Here is a 25,917-nt window from a genome sequence, read left to right as displayed (position 1 = left end):
TTAGCATATTACTTGAGCTGTACAGATAAGTTTGAAAACCAACGTTCCAATGTATAATGAATTTTGAATCTTTCTTAATAAAGTCATGTACCTCTCAACGGTCAATTCTAGCTTGAATCATGTGAAAATCACATGTTATGTCGGTGCCCCGTCTAGCTGTTACATTTGAACATACGTTAGTCCAATATTTATTATTCTTTCATCCAACGTCTCTTTGACCAAGACCATTTAAAAAAGAAATAAACTATAATTATCCAGCTATATCCAGCTCTAGAGTTTCAATTTCACGTGATCCTAAGAAATTTCCAAAGTTTACATAACGAATATAGTTAGGTTTGGGGGACCATAAATTGATGCAAAATCAATATCAATTAATTTATGGACTTAAATATTCGATAAAAATATTTTACAAAGATAGATTCTATTATATTTTTATCCATATGCGATTTTGACTCATTAGTCCGAAAAAGGTGCAATATCATAATAATTAAGGAATAAAAAGGAATAGATTAATTTAGAAAAAGAAAGCGAATAAATTATGATTGATAATGTTTTGAAAGTCAAATAACATAGGTGCATCACTTCACTCTTGTGTAAGGGTAGCAATTCATCACACGCTATAATATTTTGTGTTCTGATTGACCCGCATTCATATACATGTCGTGATAAATACTATGTGTACAATACATTATTTATATAAATATATTTTCAATTAATTTTTATTTTGTTTATGAATGCGTAACGGTTCAATACTTAAATTTGAGTCAACAATGTTATTTTTTTTATAATATTAAATACATTTCCATTATAAATATAGAAAATTTTTAAAAAAAATTATTAAACTTAATAAGATTTAAAAGTAATTCAAATTTAAGTATTATATATTACACCTTGACTAGGCATCACTTGCACCAACCCAGAAGCTCTAATACACTTCTCCGTCCAAAGTCTTTTCTCTCAAAGAGTATTTTCCTTCCTGTAATTCAAATTACAATGTCTGATCATATTCCTGAAGCTATCGTGCAGGATATCCTTCATCGCTTAACACTCAAAGATATTGTTAAATGCATGTCAGTGTGTAAAACATGGAATAACATGATAAAAAGTCACACCTACATATCCTCACACCTTAAGCGCACTCTCTCCAGCCCCACCCCTCCTCATTTTCTTTTGCGCCATTTACTCCCCTCGAGAAAGGAGCATTATTCTATCTGCTCCTCTTCCTTTGACAAAATCGATAATATCCAATACTCTTTCCCAAATGAAGAAATCCTCACCTTAGTGGGCGTGATCAATGGTGTCGTTTGTCTCTCCGATGATTACTATAGACTCACTGATGATATCGTACTCTGGAACCCTTTGATACAGAGACATTTGCGACTCCCAACCCCACTAATCACCGCGGAAACATTGGGCGATGATTACATATTCAAACTTGGGTTCGGGTTTGATTATGTCAAGAATGATTTCAAGGTGGTGAGGCTTTGTTATACTTTGAGGGAATACGCGGTTCCACCAACGGTGGAACTATATTCCCTCAACGAAAGTGCTTGGAGGATCATTGATGCCTCATACCTCGACGTAAGGGTAATTGGGTCCATACAATGTTTTTTTCATGGAAATGTACATTGGCTTGCCTATGAGGATACCCCAAAGAAGTTCACTAAATCTTCAGTACAAAAATGTATATTGATGTTCAATGCAGTGGAGGAGCGATTCAACAAGATGGAACTTCCGGAGGAGGTGACTAAGAGTTCTATGTGGTGGCCTGACTTGGTCATATGTGTGATTGATGGGTGCCTCTCGCTTATAAAGTATCCTAAGGATTCTTCTCCCATCTTTAACTTATGGATGAGGAAAGATTCATGGAGTCAGGTTTATGCTATTTGTTTAAATGAAGGGTTTAAATCCTTGTGGGGAATTTTCTCATCTCAATACCCAGGACGAATAAGCCATTATGATTCACATAATGAAATAATGTCCTTGCATTCTCTTGATCTCAAGAGCCAAGATAAGCATACTGATATCCAATATATAGTAGAAGAGTTTTGTGCTTATGATTATAGAGAGAGCTTGGTTTTACTTGACAAAGAAAGCAGTGTTGCAATGTTGGGGCAAAATGAAGAATCATCCGAAAGCTTAAAGATGGTGGGACAAAAGAGGAGGCGTGAAAGTTCTGTTGGACCAAACCCAAAATCAGATTAATTGGGTCTTTTCAGATTTCAGACACATCTACTAAAAAAAGACACAAATCAATCTAGTATTATGGTTTACTCTTGATTGTCACAAGGATAGATTCTTAGGACTTTTAAGCGTAAACATTTATTATAAAATTACTTTAGCTTTTTAATATTTGGAATTTATAACTTTATTGTTGTTATTTTGACTCTTTTATGAGATAAGGCATAGGCTATCAACAATAATGATGAATTGTTTATTAAATTTTTATCTTTCTTACTTTAGCTTCTATCGTGGTAGGATTAATAAAATCGCTTTCGAATAAATGTTCATCTCTCTTTCTTTTATTCAAGTTCAATGGTCTCATTTTTATGATTTATTTTAACATTTCTTAAGTAGTCTTTTTCTTTCCAAATAGATATATTGAATTAGAATTCATCCTTGACGGAAACTATTTTCCCTTTATTTTTTTATATTCATGATGTATATACATTTTATCTAACAAGTCAATATGGAAACTTTCCACATTGCTTAATAATAAAAATGGTAATTAAATGTTCAATTGTAAAATGTTTTAAAATCTAATGTAATAATGAACAATCCTTGAATCAAATAATAAGTAGCTTGGTTATTAACCAGATGTCTTAAGTCCGAGCTCTATGAATGGAGTAAATGGTTTTGGGAGAGTTGTCCCCTTTTAATGGATACTAGATTAATTAGTAATCGATGAATCAATGATTGGCTAGAATATACTGGAAAATCAACTTGAATGTTTTCATGATTTAGTGCTGATATTGACTCAAGTAAAGAAAACTAAAATTCTTTTGTTGGCACTATGCACAAACATGCATTATCCTTTTGTGGGCGAAAACCCAGAACTCGGCTAGCCAAAGCCTCAAAGGATGCTTGAAAATCATGAACGAATTTGTTTTGTTGTAGTTTTGCCAAAGAATAGGCCAAGTTGTCAAATTCGGAAGGACCAAATCAACACGACGGCTGTCTGTTTAGCAATTCCTAGAGTTATGTGTTGGCTTCTTATAAACCCAAGAATTGTTGTTCGTGAACTAATTCTGCTGCCTGGAGTCGTTGTTCTAGGTGTTCCATGTGTTGATTTTGGTCATGAAAACTTATGTTTTTGGCCATAGGACGACGAGGAAGGATGAAAGCACCACTGATGGAGGGAAGTTTGAAAAAGAAGAAGGAGAATGGGACAGGGGAAAAATGAAAAAGAGGATGACATAGAACCGAACAATTCTAATTGATTCATTTGATTAGTGTCTTTTGAATTTATACATGGCAATGCCAAATCAACAAAACTAAAAGATAATGAGATAACTATCATGACAAAATAAAGAGATAACTCTTAATGGTTGTTTTGATCCTCTCTTTTTTAAATTAGAAGCTATTTATAAGCAGAAACTAGAGCAAATAGGTTTTGAGAAAAACTCTTATAATGAAAAGCTCTTTTTTTATAATGAAGAAAAAAGCTAAAAGCCAAAAACTCCTAGGAGGATATATTTTTAAGCTCTTACCAACTTTTCTTGAATTGTGTGTTTTTTTTTTGAAATAAAGAGTTAATAGAGATAGAGAGTGTGTGTGTTTTCTTGAAATGTGTACTTTTAAGTAACTTATAAACTAAAAATTGTAGGTAATCACCAAACAACTTTTAACTTTTTTCTTTAATTTTTTTTTTAACTTTAACTTATAAATAACTTTTAATCTAAAATAAAAAAGATCCAAATAGACTCTTAATCTAATTTGAACTTAATTGAAATAACAGAATAACCTATCTAATCATGGGTTAACCGTTTTGATCCCTTTTAAACTTCAATCCCTCCTCAAGGCTGGCCCATAAATCTTGTAGTTAGAAAAGTATTTGGGCTTGATGCTTTGCCTCTTGGATCTTGCATGTAGCGGGCTTGCAATAATGATTTCTTTTAACCAGGTAATTTTCAATCACTGTCTTGAATCGTTTAGATTTTGCTGGATATGTGTATTGCTCCATATATAGTAATATGTTGGAATTTTTCTGTTTTCTTGAAAAGATTTCCTATCTGAAATTCATGTACAAACTTTTTTGTTTATACTCAAAGTTGACATGCTAAATTAAAAAAAAGAAAAAAGAAGAAGAGAGAAACTAAAGATTTCAATAAAATATTTAAAACGAATTAATACACAGTATCACCACTAGACACTACCATTAAAACAAAAAGGTCAAAAAATTAAATTTATTAAAAAAATCAATTTTTATTTGTTTCAAATCCATACTATTCAAAGCTAAAACACTAATTCAACGATATCAGCCCATAATATCCTGATCAAAGGTTCACACTACACTCCCTGCTTGAAACAAGACCCATCAACCTATAAAGAATAGAATCAGAAAAAAAAAAAAAATACAATATCACCTTCGAAATCTTCACACCGCGAAGAAACTCAGAATTTCTTAATTCATGAGCGTGTTTAATAGATATAAGAAAAAAAAAAAAAAAAAACCTTAGTTACCCGCTGATTGGGTCTGGCCAACCCAAGAATCTATCATGACCTCATGGTCAATATAATGCTGGCTGAATTGGGTCATCTCATCACTTATCAAATTTTCTGGGATCGAATATTTTCATAAGTTAAAGTTATATAAGGTCAGTCTTCGGCTAACTTTATTTTATTATGAAGACTTTAGTTAAAGTGTTAAAACAGGGAAGGAATTCAAATATTTAAATTTGAATTATATAATGCATTAAATCTTTAGAAGGAAATATCTATTTTTTCAATTTTTTTTCTAGTTTCTCTATCACAGGGCCAACACTAAGTCTACCTTAGAGTATCATGTCACACTTTTCTTTTTCTTTTTCTTTTTTATTGTACAATGCAAACAACTAATAATCTTGGATTAGTTTTGTATTAACCAAGATTAAACTTCTACAGAAACAATTTTCACACTCACCAACAAGCACGTGGATCAAATGGTAAGGAACTGTTTCAAGTAATCTCGATTTCGAGTTTTTGGAAACATAACTCTGTTAAAAATTTGATAGGGAGAATTTGTTGTTTATATGATTGTACTTGACTCAAATTGGACTAGTCAAGTAATTGATAAATCGATGGATAATATAAAAAAAAAACTTCACACTCTTACATCCAAATATTTAGAATTCAAGTATGAGTTATAAAGTCGGACATAAGGCAAAGTAAAGAACTTATGTAAAAAAAACTAAAAAAAATGTGCTTTGAGATTTTGGATTAAAATGCGATGTTAATTCACTAATTATGGGTTGTGTTATTCTTCTATATGTGCTAATTGAGTACTTATTTATGTCACAATGTTTTAAAGAAACAGTACTTGAACTCTACCATCTTTAGTACTATGGTCTGGCCAACCACCTTGGTTAGGCTATATTATTACACCATGTCATAACGGGCACAGAAGGAAAAGCACCAAAAGCGACACTGTATCACGTTAGACAAAACATGTTGGCGTGTGTGGGTCATTGAGCCTCCGACCAGAACCAGGGAAGGTACTAATCAGTAGCTCATGCTTCTTGGATTCAATGGCAGCAAATGTCTTAAGCAAAAACAAAAGGAATAAAGCAATGAAGCTGCACATGACTGTAAACAAAGTTAAAGGGTGCTGATCAATGAACCTAAAAAAAGATGTTACATCACATCTCTTTGCGTTTCAGGGCATTCCCCTTCATCATCTTGTTCCTCACATCTATACAAAACACATTCTGTTTGTACTGCATAGACAATGACTTAAGCTCCAAAACACTGCAAAAGTGCTTATACATGTGCCTAGTACTCAACCACGTTCATATAGGTTCATTTGTTCCCATTAGTACACAAGATTTTCCGTTTATTTAAGATGTATATGCAGAATGTGAACCTAAATTCCCATAAAGGCAAGCAGTAGTGATTCAGGCTAAAACACCTTCTAAGACTGTTAGTGTAAAAGAATTGTTGAATTAAAAATGATTGGATAAGTTTTTCCAAACTAATATAATCAAACATGTCATTGATATTGACGCGACTAGTCCCGTCAATGATCTTGACAGGATTATTGATGCCATATAGCGCCACGTAGGCAATTTCGTCATCGCAAAATTTTGAAAGACCATAACTTTTGATTCGACTCGACATCAGTTCCGTCAGGATTATTGACGGGATTAATCCTATCAGTACCAATTATGTGTTTAAAAACTTATTTAAATTGGGGGACACTTTTTCTGCAGCGACTGCAAATAGCTGATATCTGTAGCTGACACAGAAATGTGAGCCCGTTGTTTTTTTTTTAAAAAAAAAAAAGTCAAGATACGAAATCGTATCCCAACTTGTTGTATATGTAGCGGCTGTCAAAATGATTTTCACGTTAAATTGTTAGCTATCTCATTGGTTTTTGCTTATACTTGGATCCTACACACCGACAAAGAGACCTGCTTTTTTTTAATTAAAAAAATTGTGATATTTATTTGTTGCAAAAATTATTAAAGGAAAAAAATTGCACATTAATTGTAATGAATAGATCAAAAGTAAATTCAGTCTATAACTTAATAATGAAATGACATCATATTTCCCTCTCTCGTTTTAACTCTCTTCACGTTATTTTTATAACATGTTCATGGGTATTACCTTATAATTGTGTTTAGTTTTTGTATGAGATTCAGTACATCTTAGTACAAAGATGAGAGAATTAAAAAAAGAGAGTAGAATATTGCTAAAGGCGAAAGATCTACTTAATCAACTTTTTTCTATGAGAAAGTAGTTTGAAGCAGCTTCCTCCCAATTCCAAATCCAAATCCAATTGGATAACGCTAAAGACTCCGTTATAGTCACATGCAGAACCTACACATGTCACACGTGCCAAATAGAAATGGCTTGAAATATTATATATTATAAGAATAGATATCATGTCTATATTTTTTTTCCATGCCTATTTTATTTATTTATTTTTCCTATATTTTATATCACAATTTAACTGATATTTTTTTTCTCTCTTCCATCATCAGTTGAGATTGTAATTTAATGATATTGAAAAAAATAAATAAAATAGACATAAATTTTTTAGGAAATGTTATAATTATAAACTTTTTATTTATAAACTCTTACAAACTATACTATGTCTTATCGGTAAAATATTCTTGAGCGAAGTCTTATTGGTAATACATAATGTAGTTTATAAATTTATAAAAAAATAATAATTTGTCAATATAATCCTCCTCAAAAAATTGATATAAAAAATAAATAGATATAATATTCTCGTATTAAATATAGAGGGTAAAGTATGAAGCAAATCCATTAATCCCCATCAACAATAATTAATTGCATATAAGAAGGTAGAAAGAGAGAACATTAGAGGCTGCCACATGATCAGTTCCATGCAGGGAATGTGCAGAACATGCTGTACAATTCATGCTGCCTCACTGTCCCCTCCCTTTGTCACATGCTATCTCTTCCTCTTAGGCCATGCATTCCAAATCTCTTACTCCTCATGTGCTCCCCATGTGCTTCTTCTCCTTTGCTTTCTCTCTCTTCCTGTAACGGAGCTTTGCTGGCCCATATCACCTTCACATGCACCCTTTAGGGGAAGCCACACCCCCCAATACAACTAGCTTACCACACTACCCTATTTTCCTCTTATGTGACTCAAATGCCCTCTCATTTTTTTGTTACATAGTTAAGTTTTGAAGCATTCTGCTTTTTATGGAAGAGAAGCTTCCTCTGTCTTGTTGCAATTTGTGAATCATTCCATATCATCTTTTATATATTATTATTATGTGATCCTTTCACCTTTTATTTAAGAATTTGTCCTTTTTCGATAGTGCCATACTAGTAGCATACAAGGTATAATCCATGAAATATTTTATTATCCTAAGTAGCACTCTTGATTTGTAGATTTAGGTCGGCTTAATTCAACACCTATTGTAGCTAGAATATTATACTTGACGATTGAATACTCTCTAAGCATATAATTTATATATATATATATATAGAGGTAGGATTCTTTGACACCAGTGTCAAATTTGAAATTTGATACCTCATCTGAGAGTCATTAGATCAAAAAAGATCAACGACTCTGATTTGTAAGCATGTGACACCATTGATTTTTTTGATCTAACGACTCTCACATGAAGTGTCAAACTTCAAATTTAACACTGGTGTCAAAGGATCCTACCTCATATATATTTTTATTGGTTCATCGATTAATCGACTAATCCGATTGAACATAATAGGATCACAGGGGCAACAAAACTTTCATTATTATTAACACAATTGCATACACATAATTCAAACTCAAAACCACTGATTAAAACAGAACAAACTCATATTTGTTGATTCACGACGTGTTTTATGCTTAAATATATAATTTATGTTAGACAAATATAAATAAAATTATTAGTATTATCTTTATTTAATAATTTAAACTTATAGATTGAATTAATATTTTATTAATATCTTTGATCACTAATTTGATATTTACTGTCTCTTTTATTAATATTGTGGAGTTTGTGAAACTTTCCATTGTACTTCTTTCCATTATAATAAACTCTATTGTGGGGAAACATATTCATCGAATAAGTTAAACTTTTGGTTAAATTCACTCATTATTATCTATATGCTTATAGACACGAGCAATAAGTCGTATCAAAGATATTGACAAATTTGATGTAAAGAAAGAAAGAAAAAAAAAAACATCAGTTATTTTTCAAAAGCAGTGGCATTTCCGTAGTAACCAATATCATCAAGTGGCAATCTTTTCATACCCTATTACTTAAACCCAGAACCCCCCTTCTCTGCTCACCCAATGACCCTTAACCCAAACAAAAAAAAAACATTGGCTTCCTCTTTCTGATTCTTTTAGGTTCTGTGTCTCTGTGGCCATGAGCATAAACACAAAGCATAGTTACAAGCTCTTAGTGAAAAAAGCCACAAAAAGAAGAAGAAGAAGACAACAACAATATCATCATCAACAACAACAACAACAAAAAAGAACTACCTCATCAATTGGCTCTTGCTCCCTCAAATCCAAGTCCAAGCTCTCACAAAAACTGCAGGCACTCAAGAACCTAATCCCTGCCCACAATGGAAACATAGTGAAAACTGATCAATTGTTCAAGGAAACTGCTGATTACATCGTTTTGTTGAAGACCCGGGTCGTGATTCTTCAGAAGCTGGTAGAGTATTATGGGAACAACCCTGAGAATGAAAATGCTGTATTGTTATAGCTTCACTCTCCTTCATGGTTCTTTTTTTTCTTTAAGATGCTTTATCCTTTTATTGATGAAGAAAAAAAGAAAAATGAAAAAAAAATCTATGTACTAGTGGTTTTTCTTCTTCTATGATTCTGTTTTGTAGAAGAGATAGTGAAATGAAAGAAATTGAGAAGCTAAAGCCACTAGGATTCATCTAGTAGAGGAGAGATTTAATTCGTTTATACGAGGTTATAGGTTTAAATCTCGGTGGCACTTAGTTATGTATCCAAAAGAGAAATTGAGAAGTTGAAGGTTGGAAATTTGTAAAGAAAATCCAATGGACGTAACAATTTTTGTTTTTTTTGTTTTTGTTTTTCCTCTCTTGTGGTTTCCTTGGCATTATTATCGGCATTTAATTGTGCTTCTTCAATATTCATCATCCCAAAAGCAATTTTATGAAATTTAAGCAGTTAACAAAACTGAGATTTGGTGTCAAGTCAATGAAGAACAAGGTAAGTCTAGCCTGAAATAGGAATTTCAAGCTTCTTTTTGTTTGATTAAAACTCTAATTAGAAGCAAATACTATGCAACAGTTTCATAATTAAGTCATGTTTTTCAGAATAATATGACACATTTTGAACTTGAATTTGCTACACTATCCAATGACACATTATTAAAACATAAATAAATAAATAAACTTCTTAGGTAGAGATTGTAAGAGTCACCAAATGGTGGTAGCTCAGTTGACGCATGAGAGTTAAGTAGGTGAAGATGAAAGCATGTGTTCGAATCTTCTCAGTACCACCTTTGGGAAGGATTTAAAACCTTAATTCTAGACCTGCTCCGATCGGATTATTTGCGAAACAATAAAAAGATTGGAATATTTAAAAAAAAAAAAAAAAGATTGTAAGAGTCAAATTTTGGTAATAATTTAAATTATATAATTTGATATCAGGATTTTTTTTTTGAGAAGTGTGAGACCATGATGTAAGCAATTGAATTTAAAAATTAAATCTCAACATATATTATTATCATCAGGTGCTAAGCAATTCCCATAAATGAGACTTTGAGACAGGGTCCATTTTTATGTGTTGTGATGGTCATTTAAGAGCATGGGCTAGTGCATGGCACATTAAGAGTCTCTATCAAAAAAAATAAAAAGGGTATGCACACAATGCTAGCAAATTAAAGAGTGGAAGAGCATGGTGCAAAAGACAGTAACTGCATTAGCATCTGCAAAGAATGGAGGGGGGTGGGGTGCATGCGGTCACTCTGAGATGTCAGATAATATCTGAGTGATATGGACAGAGAAGTCCTAATTCCTGGGCTGTGGTGAACATGCTGTGGTTGTCATGATCTTGACATGTTCACTGAAGGAGTTGATGAACCCATGTGCAAAAGCCAAAATTTAAGTGTTCTTTCTCTGTAAGGATATCAGCGTGTGTTTGCAATTTAGATGCCCACTTGCAAATTTGGCCTCAAACCTTCACGAATTAAAACCCACACCTTGCAAACATCATGTGGGGTTGTCTATTTTCACCATGTACCTTTGTCCTTTATATTATATGTATCCTCTCATTTTTGTTGTTATTGTTTGGTTTTTCTTACATAGAATTTTGTTACTGAAAAAACTATATCTAGGTACTGTATTCTCCTATAGTTTATAGTTTATACATCAATGTTATTATTTTTTAATTTAGAGAAGACTCACTATCAAAATAGGTTTTACCGTTTTTGAGGAAGCCTAGGGCTGTTTGATATGAAGTTTTGTTTTAAAAATCCGAAAAATGGGGTGGGACAAATTTTTTTACAATATTTGATATGAGAAAACTGAAAGTATTCTCGGTAAATTTTTTTTTTCATCATTTCAGTTTTAATTACAAAATCTCAAACGAAAATACCATCTGATACATGGTATTTTATTTTCTCATGAAATTAGTATAATTAATATAACATTCTCGGGAAAATTTTGGACCTACCAAACACATTTTCGTAACTTACCTGGGAAAAGTTTTTTCCATTATATTTCCATAAATCTTTTTATTTTCCGGTAAAAAAAATCTTTGGCGTTTGGTACGCGGATATTATCATAAACTGAATGTAAAAATCATATTTTTGAAAATCGAGATTTTCAGATTAAAAAAAATTTCACCTCTACCAAACGTCCAAAAAGACAAGAAAAGTTGATTAAAAAAAAAAAAAGACAAGAAAAGGGAGATGAAATGAAAAACGAGGTTTCTTTCATGAAGTTTAATTGATTATAGTTATTATTTACCAAAAAAATAAATTGATTATAGTTATTACTTTGAGGAGTCTTTTTCCTTTTTATATTTCATATTTTCATTTGATTGTGAGATTATTTATACAATATATATTATTAAGTTATTCAAAGAAGTCTGGAAGGGAGAGTGACTATTTTGTCACACCTGGCAAATTTTTTTATTAAACTGCCACGCCAACAGTAAATTTTGCCAAAATGCCACGTGTCACATTTCGCTACACTGTGTAGCAAAATATGTTTGCATATAATTCGCTACATTGTGTAGCAAAATATGCCATGTCAGGCTGTACTGTCAGCAAAAATGACAAGTGTCAAGCAGGTAGAAATTCGCTACACTGTGTAGCGAATTATGCTTGAATTCTGCCTGCTTGACACTTGTCATTTTTGCTGACTGTGCAGCCTGACAATGCATATTTCGCTACACTGTGTAGCGAATTATATGCAAACATATTTCGCTACACAGTGTAGCGAAATATGCCGTGTGACATTTTGACAAAATTTACTGTTGGCGTGACAGTCTGGTAAATTTTTTTGCCAGGCGTAGCAAAATAGTCACTGTTCCAGTCTTGAACGTTTTTTTTTTTTTGGTTGATAAATAAGTCTTGAACCTTTAAGTATTAAGAAATGCATCTAACGATTATACTAAAACTAAAAGTAAAGGCTGACTTATCCAATTATCATACACAAAATATTTTTTTTTTTTTAATAATTGTAATATGGCTATTTCTTTATGAAAAAATTTAATTTTTTTTTTATCAAGTGTTGTTAGAATTAATAGTTTTATATCATGCTTATCTACTACACACATTATATAAAAAACTAAACAATATACAAGTAGATAGGTGAATTAAAAATTTCAAAACATTCAATTATTTATTAATAGAATTGAGAGGCTTTAATAATTAATATTATATAAACAAACGAATGAATCAAAAATGTAAGCTTGTAATACTAATATCTCTAAGACACCCAATAGATCCATTTTAAATCAATAACTTAAATATTATAGATCAGGAGCACGATATTAATTTTATATTGATATATTTAGCGTGTGCATGACAACCTTCTCGATTTTTTTTTTATTTTTGTTCCCGGGAACAGAAATGTATAGAAAACTCATTTGATAAAATCAGTTTATTTTTTTGTTCCCGAGATGAACCAGTTTAATTTTTGTGTTGTGGAATGAAAAAAGAATCAAAACTTTTTTTATCTTTTGTTTCCGGGCAAAAAATGAGAAACAATTGTCTCTCTCAATCACTCTCCACCTCTACTATCATCACCACCACCACCACCATCGTCGTCGCCGCTGTCGTACCACCATTGCCGTTGTCACCACCATCACCACTACCTCCACCCATCACTATCAACATGCCACTGTCAACACCACCGCCACCACCACCATTTTCGTCACCACTACTGCCACCAATCACCACAACCATCATCGCAGCCATTGCCGTCGCTGCCACCACCACCACTCCACCACTATTTCCACCACTACCACCACCGTGACCATTACCACTATCGTCACCAACCACCACTACCTTCGATGTAGCCACTGCCGTCACCACCACCACCACCATGCCATCACCATCACCACCATCGTCACAACCAATGCCGTCACCACCACCACCACCGCTGCAGCCACTGACATCACCACTGCCACCATCACCGCACCACAAAAGCCCCTATTTATACCATAACTCAAAAGACCAATTCATTAGCTAAACTCACCCCTATTCACTTACGAAGCAATCAGACTCGTCTTTTGTTTTTGTTTATAGAAAGCGTGTTCAAGGCGTCAAGTCATTTTTCTTAAGTACGAAATCACACTTCGCAGTGCTTTACTTACATTACACCTCTAGTCTATCAAAGTTTTGTTCATCATCCATCCATCACCATCACCACCACCGCTATAGCCACTGCCATCACCACCACCACCATGCCACCGCCACTACCACCACTGCCACCATTACCACCACCATCGATGCAGCCATTGCTGTCACCACCACCACCATCACCATCACTACCACCGCCATCACCACCTCTGCTATGCCACCATCATCGCCACCATTATAACCACCAATAACGCAACCTCTACTGTCACCACCACCACCATGATGCCGTCATCACCACCATTTCTACCATGCCGTCATCACCACCACCATTACTACACCACCATTACCACCACCACCATCATGGTCACAGCCACTGATGTCACCACTACCACCGCCGCTGCCACCACTACTATGTCGCCACTATTACCACCGCCATCGCCGCAGCCACTGCCGTCACCACCATGTTGCCACCATTGCCGCCACTAGGGGTGTAAATGGGCCAGACTAGGCTGGGCTTTGGCCCTCGTGGCCTAAGCTTACGTAAAAATATATTCAGCCTATCTGGCCTATTGACCTATTAAAGGCTTTGTTTTATAGGTCAGTCCTGGCCTATTTTTAAAAGTTAGAAAGCCTGATATGGCCTACAGGCCTTGTAGGCCTCCCACTGCAGATACTGAGCAAAGAAAATAATTGTATAAAGCAAAGAAAGTTTCATTCATGCATGCACTAATACTTCTCATAAGAAATAAAAAATGACAAACAAGAGTAAACATAATACCCTAGCTTTATAATGTATATCAGAGGGGAATTAGAGTCAAAGAAATGGGGAAAATAAGAAAGAAATACAATTATTGGGTCAACTAAAGACGAAACTTAGAGACGAGAGTGAGAAGTCACTTAGAAGCGGTGGTGCACAAAAGAAATAAAAAATGACAAACAAGAGTAAACATAATACCCCAGCTTTATAATGTATATCAGAGGGGAATTAGAGTCAAAGAAATGGGGAAAATAAGAAAGAAATACAATTATTGGGTCAACCAAAGACGAAACTTAGAGACGATAGTGAGAAGTCACTTAGAAGCAGTGGTGCACAAAAGAAATTAGGGTTGGTACTTTGCCACCTAGAATAAATATATTATTATAAAAAATTAAATAGGCTAGCCTACAAGGCTTTAGGCCAGGCTTGACAAAGTTGGCCATGGCCTATTTGTTAAAAAGGCTTTCTTGTAAGCCTAACTATACTCTATTTTCCAGAAAGGCCAGGCTCAACATAGGCCGGGCTTACAGCTCGACCCATTTACACCCCTAGCCGCCACCACCACCATATAGAAAGGGAAGTGATGATCCGAAATTTTTTTATGTTTAATAGGAATTTTTTTATTATATTATTTGTTGTGTTATCAAACACAATTCTCATTTTCAGAATAAGAATAGAACATGTTATCTAACACATTTTTTTCCTCAGAAGCTGTTCCAAGGCATAGAAATAGAAAAGAATTGTTTCTTTTCAGAAAAAGTGCAAGAAAATAGAATGATTGTCCTGCACACCATTAACAAATGTACTGTTCTTTATATATATATTTTTTAAATTTCAATACAATTGTGCATCAAGAATGTGTTTGGCAATGTACGCACGTGCACACATAATTTACTCTACGTCATACATTTCAGTCAAACAATATTTTTTAGGTTAAGTGATTGTACTTTTAAAGGATATAAATTACGTTCTTTTAGTAATTTTAACTATGTATTTTCGGAAATATATAATTATGATATTAAAGTTGTATATTTTTTTCTCTCTTAAAAAATTGTCTGCTGATGTGAAAAGTGAAAAAAGTACAACTTTTATACTATAATTGTGCATTCCCGAAAATGCTTAGTTAAAATATGCTAAAAGTAGATAAGCTTATGTCCTTTAAAATGACACTCATTTTTTCATATTTTTTATGAGAAGGATTATATTGATAAACTTTTTTGTTTTTTACAAACTTACAAACTACACTATGTCTTATTAATAAGACTTCATTGAAAAGTGTCTTACCGGTAAGACATAGTGTAATTTGTAAGAGTTTGTAAACAAAAAGTTTGTAAATATAACTTTTCTCATTTTTTATTATTATTTCTGAAAATAATTTAAACAAACGTGCAATTAAAATTTTTAATTTCGGATAGAAATAAAATAAACACAACAACTGTCAAATTAGATAGTATAAATTAATTCCTACAAAAAAAAGATAGTATAAATTAATTAAATATAACAATAATGTGAAACCAGTTAAATTCAATATAAAAATGGAAATGATTTTTACATGCATATAACAATCAATTAAATATTTGATGCACAAGTATAAAAACGCAAATAATTTTTACGGTCAATTTTTTTCTTGAATTCATTACCTTTAAATTTTGAGACAGCTTGGTCATCATATGTAAATTGTAAATTTTCCAATTTTGTTTTGACATATATATTCAAGGCGAGGCAACGCTTTATAGACAGTTAAATTTGGAACATGTGGTGTCGTGAGACCATGATATTTTGTCTTCTTCTTGTGGCTTTTTTTCACTGAAAGCTTGTAACCATGCTTTGTGTTTATGCTCATGGCCACTGAAATAGAGAACCCCCTAAAAAAATCTGATAGAGAATATTTTGGGTTAAGGGTCATTCAGAGAGGGGGGGGGGGGTGTATGGAATGAACCACCACTTGATGACATTGGTTACTCCCGAAATGCAACTGATTTAAAAAAAAAAAAACTAATTTTTTTTTTCTTTACATCAAGTTTGTTCCCAAAACATCTTTGATATATCTGCTATATATTAGGGTAATAAGCTTTGCATATAGGATAAACACATACAATTTATAAAATCTAATACGATGGATAATTTATGTGCAAGAATAAAAAATCTTATACGTTAGAGATATAGATATATAAAACTATTAAGTAGCCTTACCGAACAACTTAAGTGGGTTGAATTTGTTCGTTACATGATATCAGAGCCTTGGTGTCACGGGTCCGATTCTCACCGCTCCTATTTAATTAATAATTAAGCAAGTCTTGTGAAGTTTCTTAGCATAAGTACATTGGGCATGATGCATCATCCATCCTTCAAGCCCAATTAGCTCTTGTGTAAGAGGACATATTAGATATATAAAATCATGTAACCTTACCCAATAATTTAAACTTTTGAGTTAAATTAATTTTTTACAAATTAATTACTAACCCTTAATAAATTACAACCACCGTCGTATACACGAAGATAGCGACTGAGATGAAGACTAACACTTCTTATTTTTTATATTGGATTCAAAAAATCCCTCCCCAAATCATGTATATAATGCTATATGTTACCTTTTATACTAAGTTTTATTCTATAGGTGCAGTAAATGGGGCCTAAAGCACTAGTAACAAAGAGAAAATGATAACACATTTAGGGAAAGATGTTCAAACACATAGGAGACGTTATTTCTATGTGAAATAAAATTTTATATTGTTTTCATTAGGGAAGGATTTCCCATTTTTACTTGTGTAGATCTCTTCTTATGCATATTCCATGTTTCATGAAACTCATCTCCATTAATATGAACATATTCCAGTTTTATGCTTCTACTTCAACCACTCTGGGCATGATTAGTAGGGCTGGCAATATGGGCCAGCCCGCCCCGGCCCGCCACTAGCCCGCCCAAAATGGGCTGGCCCGCCCCGGCCCGTTTTGACAAAATGGGTTGAATTGAGTAACCCGGCCCGTTTTATGAGTGGGCTGGCGGGCTACGGGCCAGCCCGCCTAAAATAAAAAAAATATAAAAATAAAATACAAAAAATTAAATTCTGCATAAAATCACATAAAAAAATCTGCATAAAAGCATACAAAAATCTGTATAAAATCCTAATGTGCTTATGAAACCAAGAAGATCAGTGTTTAATAATCTGCATATAAATATGCATCTTTCAATCCAAAAATAATAATAAAAAAATAAAATCATATCAGGATAAAATAGAATAACAAAACAAGTAACAAAGTGTTGTATGAGCAGTCCACAACAATTCAAAAAAGCCACTTGCAAGCAGAGAAATCTAAGATACGGAGCTACATAACAATTGGGTAACCTAAAAAAAAAAAAAAAAAAATGACTTGGCGGGCTGACCCATATGGGCTGGCGGGTTTGGCGGGGCGGGTTGGGCGGGCTGGTGGGTTGAAAGACTCAACCCAGCCCACCCCATTTGGCAGGCGGGGCGGGCCAGCCCGGCGGGCTCAGCCCATTTTGCCGGCCCTAATGATTAGAGGTTGAATTCCTACTGGGAATTAGGATCTTGCTTCTCTATACTCACTTTTTTACATTTTAGGCACCATTTTCATGCTTGTGGTTATTTTTGAGCATTTGAACTTGATAATTGTGGGTCTAGCTTTATTACTGTTTTGTGTGCTTTTGCTGTTATGGTGCTATGATATACCATGTATTGTTCTACTTATAAACAATAAGGTGTCGACTAGACCACTAGTGCAGTTGAGTAACAATCATGAAGGACTCAACCCATAATGTTCCAGCTTGGCAGTAAGGGAAATGATGGTATCTTGGGTAGAAAAAGAAACAAATTGAAACACCTAGCAATGATCAAACATTGTGTGGTCCTGATCAGTCCTGAGATGAAAAGAAAAACACATGCTGAAGGAGTCCATGGAGCTGGTAGCTTAGTTGATTTAGGGATGTTTGAATCTATATGAGTTTTGTTTGTGTCCTTTTTTCAGCTGTTTCTGGCTGTGTAGTCCTTAGTGAATAGGAACTTTTATTATCTTTGGAGAATACAAAAGAATTATACCAATTTTAGAATTGGGAAGGCAACATCGGAGGATGTAAGCTGAAACTTTTGTAGAACTAAAATGAACAAAATTTTTAAGTCAAAATTTTGATGCTCATCTATGTAATGTTTAAGGGCATTCTAATGTACGCATCTCACCCACAACAGTAAGTCCCAAGTGTTTGATCCACCCCATTTGAATTGATTTTTTTTTCTTCAAAAATTTTTTAAAGAAGAAAAAGCACTTCTCACTGTAAATTCGTTTAGATGTTTGTTTTAGAAAAAAGCAGAAGTTACAAAAAAGTCAAAACTTGCTTTTTTTTGGAAGTTAAAATTTTTAACTTTAAAAAAAAACAGAAGTTAAAAGCCAAATATTTTTTTTAAAAACTAATATTTTTTTAAAAATCTAAATAATTTTAACTTTTGTAAAAAACACTTGTAAAATAAGCAAGATCTAAAAACTGCTTTTTTTAAAAGGCCAAACAAAAGGGCTCTAGCTAAATAGGATTTCAATGTTCAATGTGGTTGAAGCTTTAAGAAAAGTAATATGTAGGGATAGGAGCACAAATATACAAAAAATCTAGATATTTTAGAAGAGAGAAAAGCTAGCTCCTTAAAGAAACTAGGACCAATATTATCTGCTAGGAGAGGAAAAGCCAAGGCTGCAAGTAGGGGTGAAACTGGGCCGGCCGGCCCACAAGGGCCTATAGCCCAGCCCATTAGTGGCCTGGCCTGGCTCGGCCTTTTTACTTGGCAGGTTGGGCTTGGGCTGATGTAAAAGTTTGATTACATAATTGGGCCGGAATGTTATTTATTAAGCCTGGCCCATGAGCCTCAAAGGCTGGCCCAATTATTCACCTTCATAATATTTTGGCACAGCCTACGCCCTACGAGAGTCCCATTATACTTTTGTCAGTTCCTCGAGTGAAGAGTGAAGACTTAAAGAGAACTGAAGAGGGATTCTTCTCCAATTGTTAGTGCAGTTCTCTCCCTCACCTTGGATCTTCCTATCTTCGAAGGTCCTTCTCTTTCTTATACTCCATTTTCCTTTTTGTTTTCCCTACTTTCTCCAGTTTCCTATCTTCGTAGCAGCAACACTAACTAGACTCTAGGGTTTAGGGTTTTGGTTTGCTCTTCTTATAATTGCAAGTGATTTGAGAAATTAAGATGAAATTGATGATTTTCTGGTCTATTTATTTGTTTCTTTGTTTTTCTTCTTTTGCAGAATCATGATGCCCAGTCCTTGCTTCCTCTGACATTAGCAATATTGTATATATTTTTTCTATTTTAAGAGGGAAAGGGGTTTGGGTTGGGGGACTTGAACTGGGTTAAAACTAGAAGGATGCTTTTGTAGCTTTTCTGTGTATTTTATAAGAGGGAAAAAGGTTTGGGTGGGTGATTCCAAAAACTGTAAACTGATTATTTTCATAGCCTTGTCTAATAAATATATAAAAATAAGCAAGAATAAATTTTTTTAGGATTTAACGGGAAACAATTTATATATCAAATTGCTTATTTGCATTTACATATTTACTTTTTATAACTTGTATCTTTCACTAATGGCTTTCGTATGTGCAAAAACACACTGCAGCTTGTCCGCCCTAATTGAAAACAGGATTTTCAGTGTTCATGGTGGTCTTTTTCCTGCCATTTCAACATTGGATCAGGTTAGAAATTCTACCCCAGTTTATTTGTCTTAAAGTCTTAGATTGTACATTAGCAATATTGTATATATTATTCTTTTTTCATATCCAGATACGAACTATTGATCGGAAGCAAGAAGTACCTCATGATAGTACTATGTGTGACCTCCTATGGTCAGATCCTGAAGATATTGTGGATGGATGAGGGCTGAGTCCCCGTGGTGCTGGTTTCAAATTTTAGTGGCAGTGTTGTTACTTCTTTTAACCACTCTAATAACATTGACTATATTTGCCGTGCTCATCAGTTGGTAATGGAAGGATATAAATTGATGTTCAATAACCAGATAGTTACTGTCTGGTCAGCTCCAAATTATTGCTACGAGTGCATAACCGATTAAAATGATTGTTCTTATTTGTGTTCTGGTGCTTTTAGTAAGACATTGTCGTCTTTGTTACAGATGTGGTAATGTAGCTGCAATTCTGGAGTTGGATGGAAATCTTAATAAGCAGTTTTGTGTGTTTGATGCTGCTCCACAGGTTGGTAGGCAAAATCACTTCATATTGATTATCATTTTATCAACAGGGGTACCTGCTAACATTGACTACTACTTTTAAAGAACTTTTCTTTAAATTATTTTTTTATATATTGCAGTTTAAAGTTTCTTTACAACCTTCTTTTAAATCCAATAAAAGCAAAAATTCTCATACCTTAAACGGGATTTTCTCTTCACACTAGAATTTGAGTATTTTGTGGAGTTGATTTATGGTCTGCATGGAAGTTAAAAATTAACAGGCCAACGGGCCGAGCCGGGCTATTTGTTTTTTTATAAATGGGCCAAAACAGACTAACAGTTAGACTTATACTATGCTATCGGACCGGGCCAAATTAAAATTTTTTGACATAGGCTTAGGCTTTACGGGGCAAAGCTCGGCCCAGCCCAGCCCACTTTCACCCCTAGCTGCAAGGATGGTAGAGTAATGGATTGCCATTCACATACATTAAATATTATTCAGCAATGAAAGGGACCTCCACTTGTTGGTGCAGAATTTTCAGTATCCCCCCCTACATGTGGTGTATGGAGGACTTACTCATGTACTAGATGAATTCATGGTTAAAAATTATGGCATCTGCATGCATGATCATTGATGTGTTTGGGCCTTTTTTAATAACTTTTAAATACAGATGAACTAAGAAAAGAGAGGAAGACAACATAAAAAGAAACACAAACACAAAAAAAAGAAAAAGAAGGATGAACTCTGGACCACTTGTTCATAGAGGCTGTGATATCAAACATGAACCAATTCTCCCAAAAGATTAAACTATTGGGTGAAGTCATATGAATGATTTTATTATAAATGGAACATATTTATATTATACCTAACACTTGGAATTCTACTTTATGTTTTTTATCCAGCTGATGAAACTATCTAGATTACTATTTGACAAACCACCTTGTCCAGTGCTAGTTTGAACCTTCTCCTTGAGATCTGCAGCCCTTGCTTTCACATGTTCATCATTAAAAAGTTTCTCAATTTTGCTTATGATTTCACTTTGTGTGATTATGCCACTTCCATCTCTTTCAAGCCCCAGTCCTACCTTCCAAACATCACAGATATAGCTCCTATTTAGGAATTGATCAGCAAAGCAAGGCCAGCACAAGATTGGGATCCCATTGCTGACACTTTCCATTGTGGAGTTCCAACCGCAATGGCTTATGAAGCAAGCAACTGAAGAATGACTCAGAATTTTCTGCTGTGGTGCCCAACCTACCATTCTACCATGTTTAGCAACCCTTTCTTCAAATCCTTCTGGATATGCATATTTTGTCCCCTCTGTGATGTCTGGTTGCACAACCCAAAGGAAAGGTCTATTGGACAGTTCAAGACCCAAACACAGTTCTTGGAACTGTGTAGGATTAAAAGTTGTAAAGCTTCCAAATGCAACATATATTACTGAACATGGTGACTGTTGATCTAGCCATTTCAAACAAGTCAGGTCTTGGGACCAGAAGTTTCCTGCAGAATATCCAAGCTGATTGCTTGATAGAAGTGGCCCTATGGGTATGATTTCAGGAGCCAGAGAAAGTGCAGCAGGCTCAAGTTCATAAGTTGAATTGCAAAGCAGCCATTCAGTTATCTTCATAGACTTGATGTTTTTCATCATTAGTTGAAAAATATGCTTCTGAGCAATCTGGTTCCCCACACAAACCCAGACAAGGTCTTCTGTACTTACACTGGGAATTGTGGGAGATAGCTGAATGACCTGTTTTTCCAGTGGAGTTCCTGTTTAAATGTTAAGACACAATAAGTAATACATAACTTTGTGGTAGACTGGTAGTTCCATTTCAGGAGTTATGAGAAAAGTTTTATGCTTACTAAGGAATGCTAATTGGTACCTTATAGCTTATAACCTAACATGCAGTGATTGTTGTGGGTTGATTTCTTTGGACAACATTTTAGCATGACATATGTAGTTCATGCCTGGCAAAGGTAGCAGTTAAGCTTGATGCAGTAATAGTAAATAAAAGGAGGCATTCCCCACAAAAATAAAAATAAAAATAAAAGGAGGCATTGAACTTCAAAATGTACTCATGAGTGTTAAGTGAGGACACATGAATTGTTTTATTATATCTTTAACAAGTTCCATCATGTGAGAACTTTGTGCTTTGAAGCGTAAATAATATACAGGCCCATATTTTTTTTTGTTACCTTATGCTTAAATTCAACTTTTTTATTTGATGAATGAGATTGAACTCTAAAACATTTGATTATAGGCTCTAATACCATGTCACATAGCTAGCTCTCTCAGAAGTTTAAGATGTTAGGTGAAGGCACATGAATGATTTTGTTATTGTTGAGATATATAAAAATCATTAATGTAGCCTCACCCAACAGCTTAAGCTTTTGGGTTGAATTGGTTCTTTACATAGTATCAGAGCCTCGTGTCCCAGATTCGATCCTCGTCGCCCCCCCACTTTCTTTCAAGTGGAATTTCTTTGTTCGCACAGGTAGGTGGGCCTGTGCATTGTCCACCCTTTAAGCCCAGTGAACTTTCGTGTGAGGGGGCGTGTTGAGATATATAAAAACCATTAATGTAGTTTCACCCAACAACTTAAACTTTTGGGTTGAATTGGTTCCGTACAGTCATATAATTCATACATGTACTTGTTATTTTCTCATGAAAGTTCAATCTTATGTAACTTGTTAAGGGTATCTTATTCATATCCTCCGGGCTTAGCTAAAGTGGCCAAGAGTCCAAGTTAGTATTTCAATGTAAAAGAGAAAAGAAAGAAATAAAAGGGATGTGTGTTGTGTGCTGCAGCTACTGAGAATCAGTGAAGAAGAACTCACCATCTTTGTCAATGATCCCATTCTCAATCAACTTAGGGATGCTCAATCCTAACACCAACTGTGCTGCTGCTGCAGGACAGAAAGCTGCTCTTTGAATTCCCTTCTTCTCTGCAATATCAAGGGCCCATCCAATGCTCTGATCAGCAAGTACACATGTAATCTTTTCACTTTCTGATCCATTGATGCATTCAATTAGCTCCTCAACTTTCTCTGGCATAACCCTCAATACTGCTTCAGATGATTTCCCTGGCTTTTTCCTCTCCTCTGAGGATTCTAATCCATCAGATATCCACACTAGACAAATCTGAGATAATGAATCATTTCCACTTGGAAATGAACTCAGGATCCTCTCATGATTATCTTTAGTGTTTACAAAAGTTATTTTGATACCATGTTTGACTAAGTAGAGTGAAAGCTCCATTAGAGGAATCACATGCCCTTGTACTGGGTAAGGTACAACCATAACATGTGGCCTTGCCATCCTAACAATTCCTTTGCTCTATTTAGTTCTTGCTATATATATATATATATATATTATCAAATAAATGATTTTATATCACAATTTTAACACACCCCTTCGTACTAATAGCCTTATAGGATTGAAGCGTGGATATATAGACACATCACACCAAGGCCTACTATGATATTATGTCATGAACCAACTCTCCCAAAAAACTTATGCTATTGGGTGAAGACAAATGAATGAGTTTATATTAATCTCTTAACAAAGGAGCATTTGATCCTATTGTTGTCTACTTGTCTTCATGTGTCATGACATGTTCTTGTTGTAATCTACTATGTAAGACAGAACCTGTCATTTCCATGAAGCTATCAATTACATGATCAATACTAAAAAATAAAATAAAATAAAATTTCATTCATACAAAGTTCATTGTGATCAATGTGGGCACAGCTCTGACTCGGTCTCTTTCCATCATAATCGAATGACGAAACTAGAAATGACCACAGATTTGAACTTGCCCTGTTGTCCATTGCATGAACAGTACATATTCTGCTGTAGTTAACAGTTGTGCTGCCTCTATCAAAGGTGTATTATATATTATAACGTCAAATAAACTAAAAGAAGAAAGAATCAATTTGTTTTTGAATATTAATAATTTGGTGAATTCATGTACATGAATGATTAGTGTTGTCTTATATTTTTCATTAAATGCGGAGATATAATGAAAGTCTAATATCACCTGAACTGGATTGTAGAAATTTTTTATAGACTGTTGATAATATTGTCTTGAGACAGACCCAATATAGAAATGCCATCAACATATGAAATGGAGGATTCAAACATAGATGTAAAATTTGAATGATGAAATGGGGGACTATTTATTTATCAATCCATTATTGGCTTGGTGTTACCTCGCTTACAAGTTTTGTTTCATTTGATAATATATATAAGGCTTTAATGTTTTTACAGTGAATGTATATAAGTTATCTATATTCGCTTCCAAAACGAAATTATAATGAAAAAGATTATTATAACGAAAAAGATTATTATAACCCTGAAATAAATTATAATTATAAAAATACCTAGATTTTTATTTCTAAACGACGTCGTTTTGAGTTCAATGTAGATAAGTTATCTACATTAACCGTAGAAAAAGCCAATCCTATATATAATATAATTTACAATGCATATGCAATATTTTTGTAAATCTATATAAACTAATCCGTCCTTTGAACTTGGAAGAGTTAAAAGAAGAGTTAAACCCGAATTAAAAGTATATTAAAAAGGTTAAAATTATGATAATTTAGAGAAATGAATGCTTTCATGTTTTATTTTAATATTATTATGTCATGTAGAAAATATTATTCATTAATTGATACAACATCGATAATTAAAATAATTTTTTTTTCTGTTCTGATTAAAATTATGCCGGTTGGTCTGTTATTAACTAATTTTTTTTCAAGAAAGCAATAGAAATATATGAGACTTTGAAGGAATGTTTTGTTGGCTCCAGAGGGCAGATGATATAATTATGTTAAAATATGGTATAAGTAATTTAGTGGTATAAAATTTCATTAACATTTGTCTATTTTTTTTTATTTTTATATAAGTCAATACTAATTTTTTACAGCAAAAACAATAGCACCATTGGATTGTACCGGTTCATATTTAAAAAATAACCCGCGGTGATTTATTTCAAATTTAGTGAGCTGCCACTGGCCTCTTGTAGAAATGGAGAAAAATATTTAAGCTTCTACTATAAAAGATTTTGTTCTGGAGGACCTCCAACCGGTTGGCCGACTCAAATTCTCTTCTTTCATTCACGTCAGCTTTGTTGACCAAGGGTTACCAACCCTCTCTCATTTTTGTCTTCATAGGACAGTGTCCCTGACGTAAGACACTAAAATGTCATACCTTGGGATACTACCTCCCCAGGTAGCCTCTTTAGACCCCATAAATAGGAGCTTTCCCTTCACAGTTACAACAGCGGTGACTGCCACAAGCATAGCAGAGACTACATTGCTGTTACTGCAGCAATAACAGGCGCCCATGGCACTCTCCAAGGAGAGTTGACTCGGCTCGCTCAACCATGCGAGCTGGGCATCTTCTTCCCTTATAAATACTCCTCCATCACCAGACAAGGGAATCCATTTTATGTGCTGTTACTCTGCCATATTCACAAGCC

The 25,917-nt window shown here is 34.0% G+C and overlaps 4 protein-coding genes and 1 pseudogene across 4 annotated transcripts; 3 read left to right on the top strand and 2 right to left on the bottom strand.

Moving 5' to 3' along the window:
- Positions 1-993: 993 nt before the first annotated feature.
- On the top strand, positions 994-2,205 carry LOC133312146 (F-box/kelch-repeat protein At3g23880-like). The gene has a single exon (XM_061513302.1). The coding sequence runs from the start codon at positions 994-996 to the stop codon at positions 2,203-2,205; it is 1,212 nt and encodes a 403-aa protein (XP_061369286.1).
- Positions 2,206-9,053: 6,848 nt separating this feature from the next.
- On the top strand, positions 9,054-9,398 carry LOC133312142 (uncharacterized). Its single transcript, XM_061513298.1, has one exon. The coding sequence runs from the start codon at positions 9,054-9,056 to the stop codon at positions 9,396-9,398; it is 345 nt and encodes a 114-aa protein (XP_061369282.1).
- Positions 9,399-12,597: 3,199 nt separating this feature from the next.
- Positions 12,598-13,682, bottom strand: LOC133312145 (glycine-rich protein 5-like). The gene is made up of 4 exons (XM_061513301.1): positions 13,620-13,682; positions 13,262-13,331; positions 12,927-13,201; positions 12,598-12,606 (listed from the first exon to the last, which is right to left on the bottom strand). Exons 1-4 carry the CDS (start codon positions 13,680-13,682, stop codon positions 12,598-12,600), a joined length of 417 nt encoding a protein of 138 aa, XP_061369285.1.
- A 6,152-nt stretch (positions 13,683-19,834) lies between these two features.
- Positions 19,835-20,533, top strand: LOC133312144 (serine/threonine-protein phosphatase PP-X isozyme 2-like; annotated as a pseudogene).
- A 778-nt stretch (positions 20,534-21,311) lies between these two features.
- On the bottom strand, positions 21,312-23,750 carry LOC133312143 (UDP-glycosyltransferase 83A1-like). Its single transcript, XM_061513300.1, has 2 exons — positions 23,270-23,750; positions 21,312-22,201 (listed from the first exon to the last, which is right to left on the bottom strand). The coding sequence occupies exons 1-2, from the start codon at positions 23,748-23,750 to the stop codon at positions 21,312-21,314; spliced, it is 1,371 nt and encodes a 456-aa protein (XP_061369284.1).
- Positions 23,751-25,917: the final 2,167 nt, after the last annotated feature.

This window comes from Gastrolobium bilobum, unplaced genomic scaffold (assembly GCF_033153095.1).
Source record: "Gastrolobium bilobum isolate Gb01-03AN ecotype WA unplaced genomic scaffold, APGP_CSIRO_Gbil_v1 utg7613, whole genome shotgun sequence".
NCBI lineage: Eukaryota > Viridiplantae > Streptophyta > Magnoliopsida > Fabales > Fabaceae > Gastrolobium > Gastrolobium bilobum.
The sequence above is the reverse complement of the archived record's forward strand: the minus strand, read 5'-3'. Positions and strand labels throughout refer to the sequence as shown.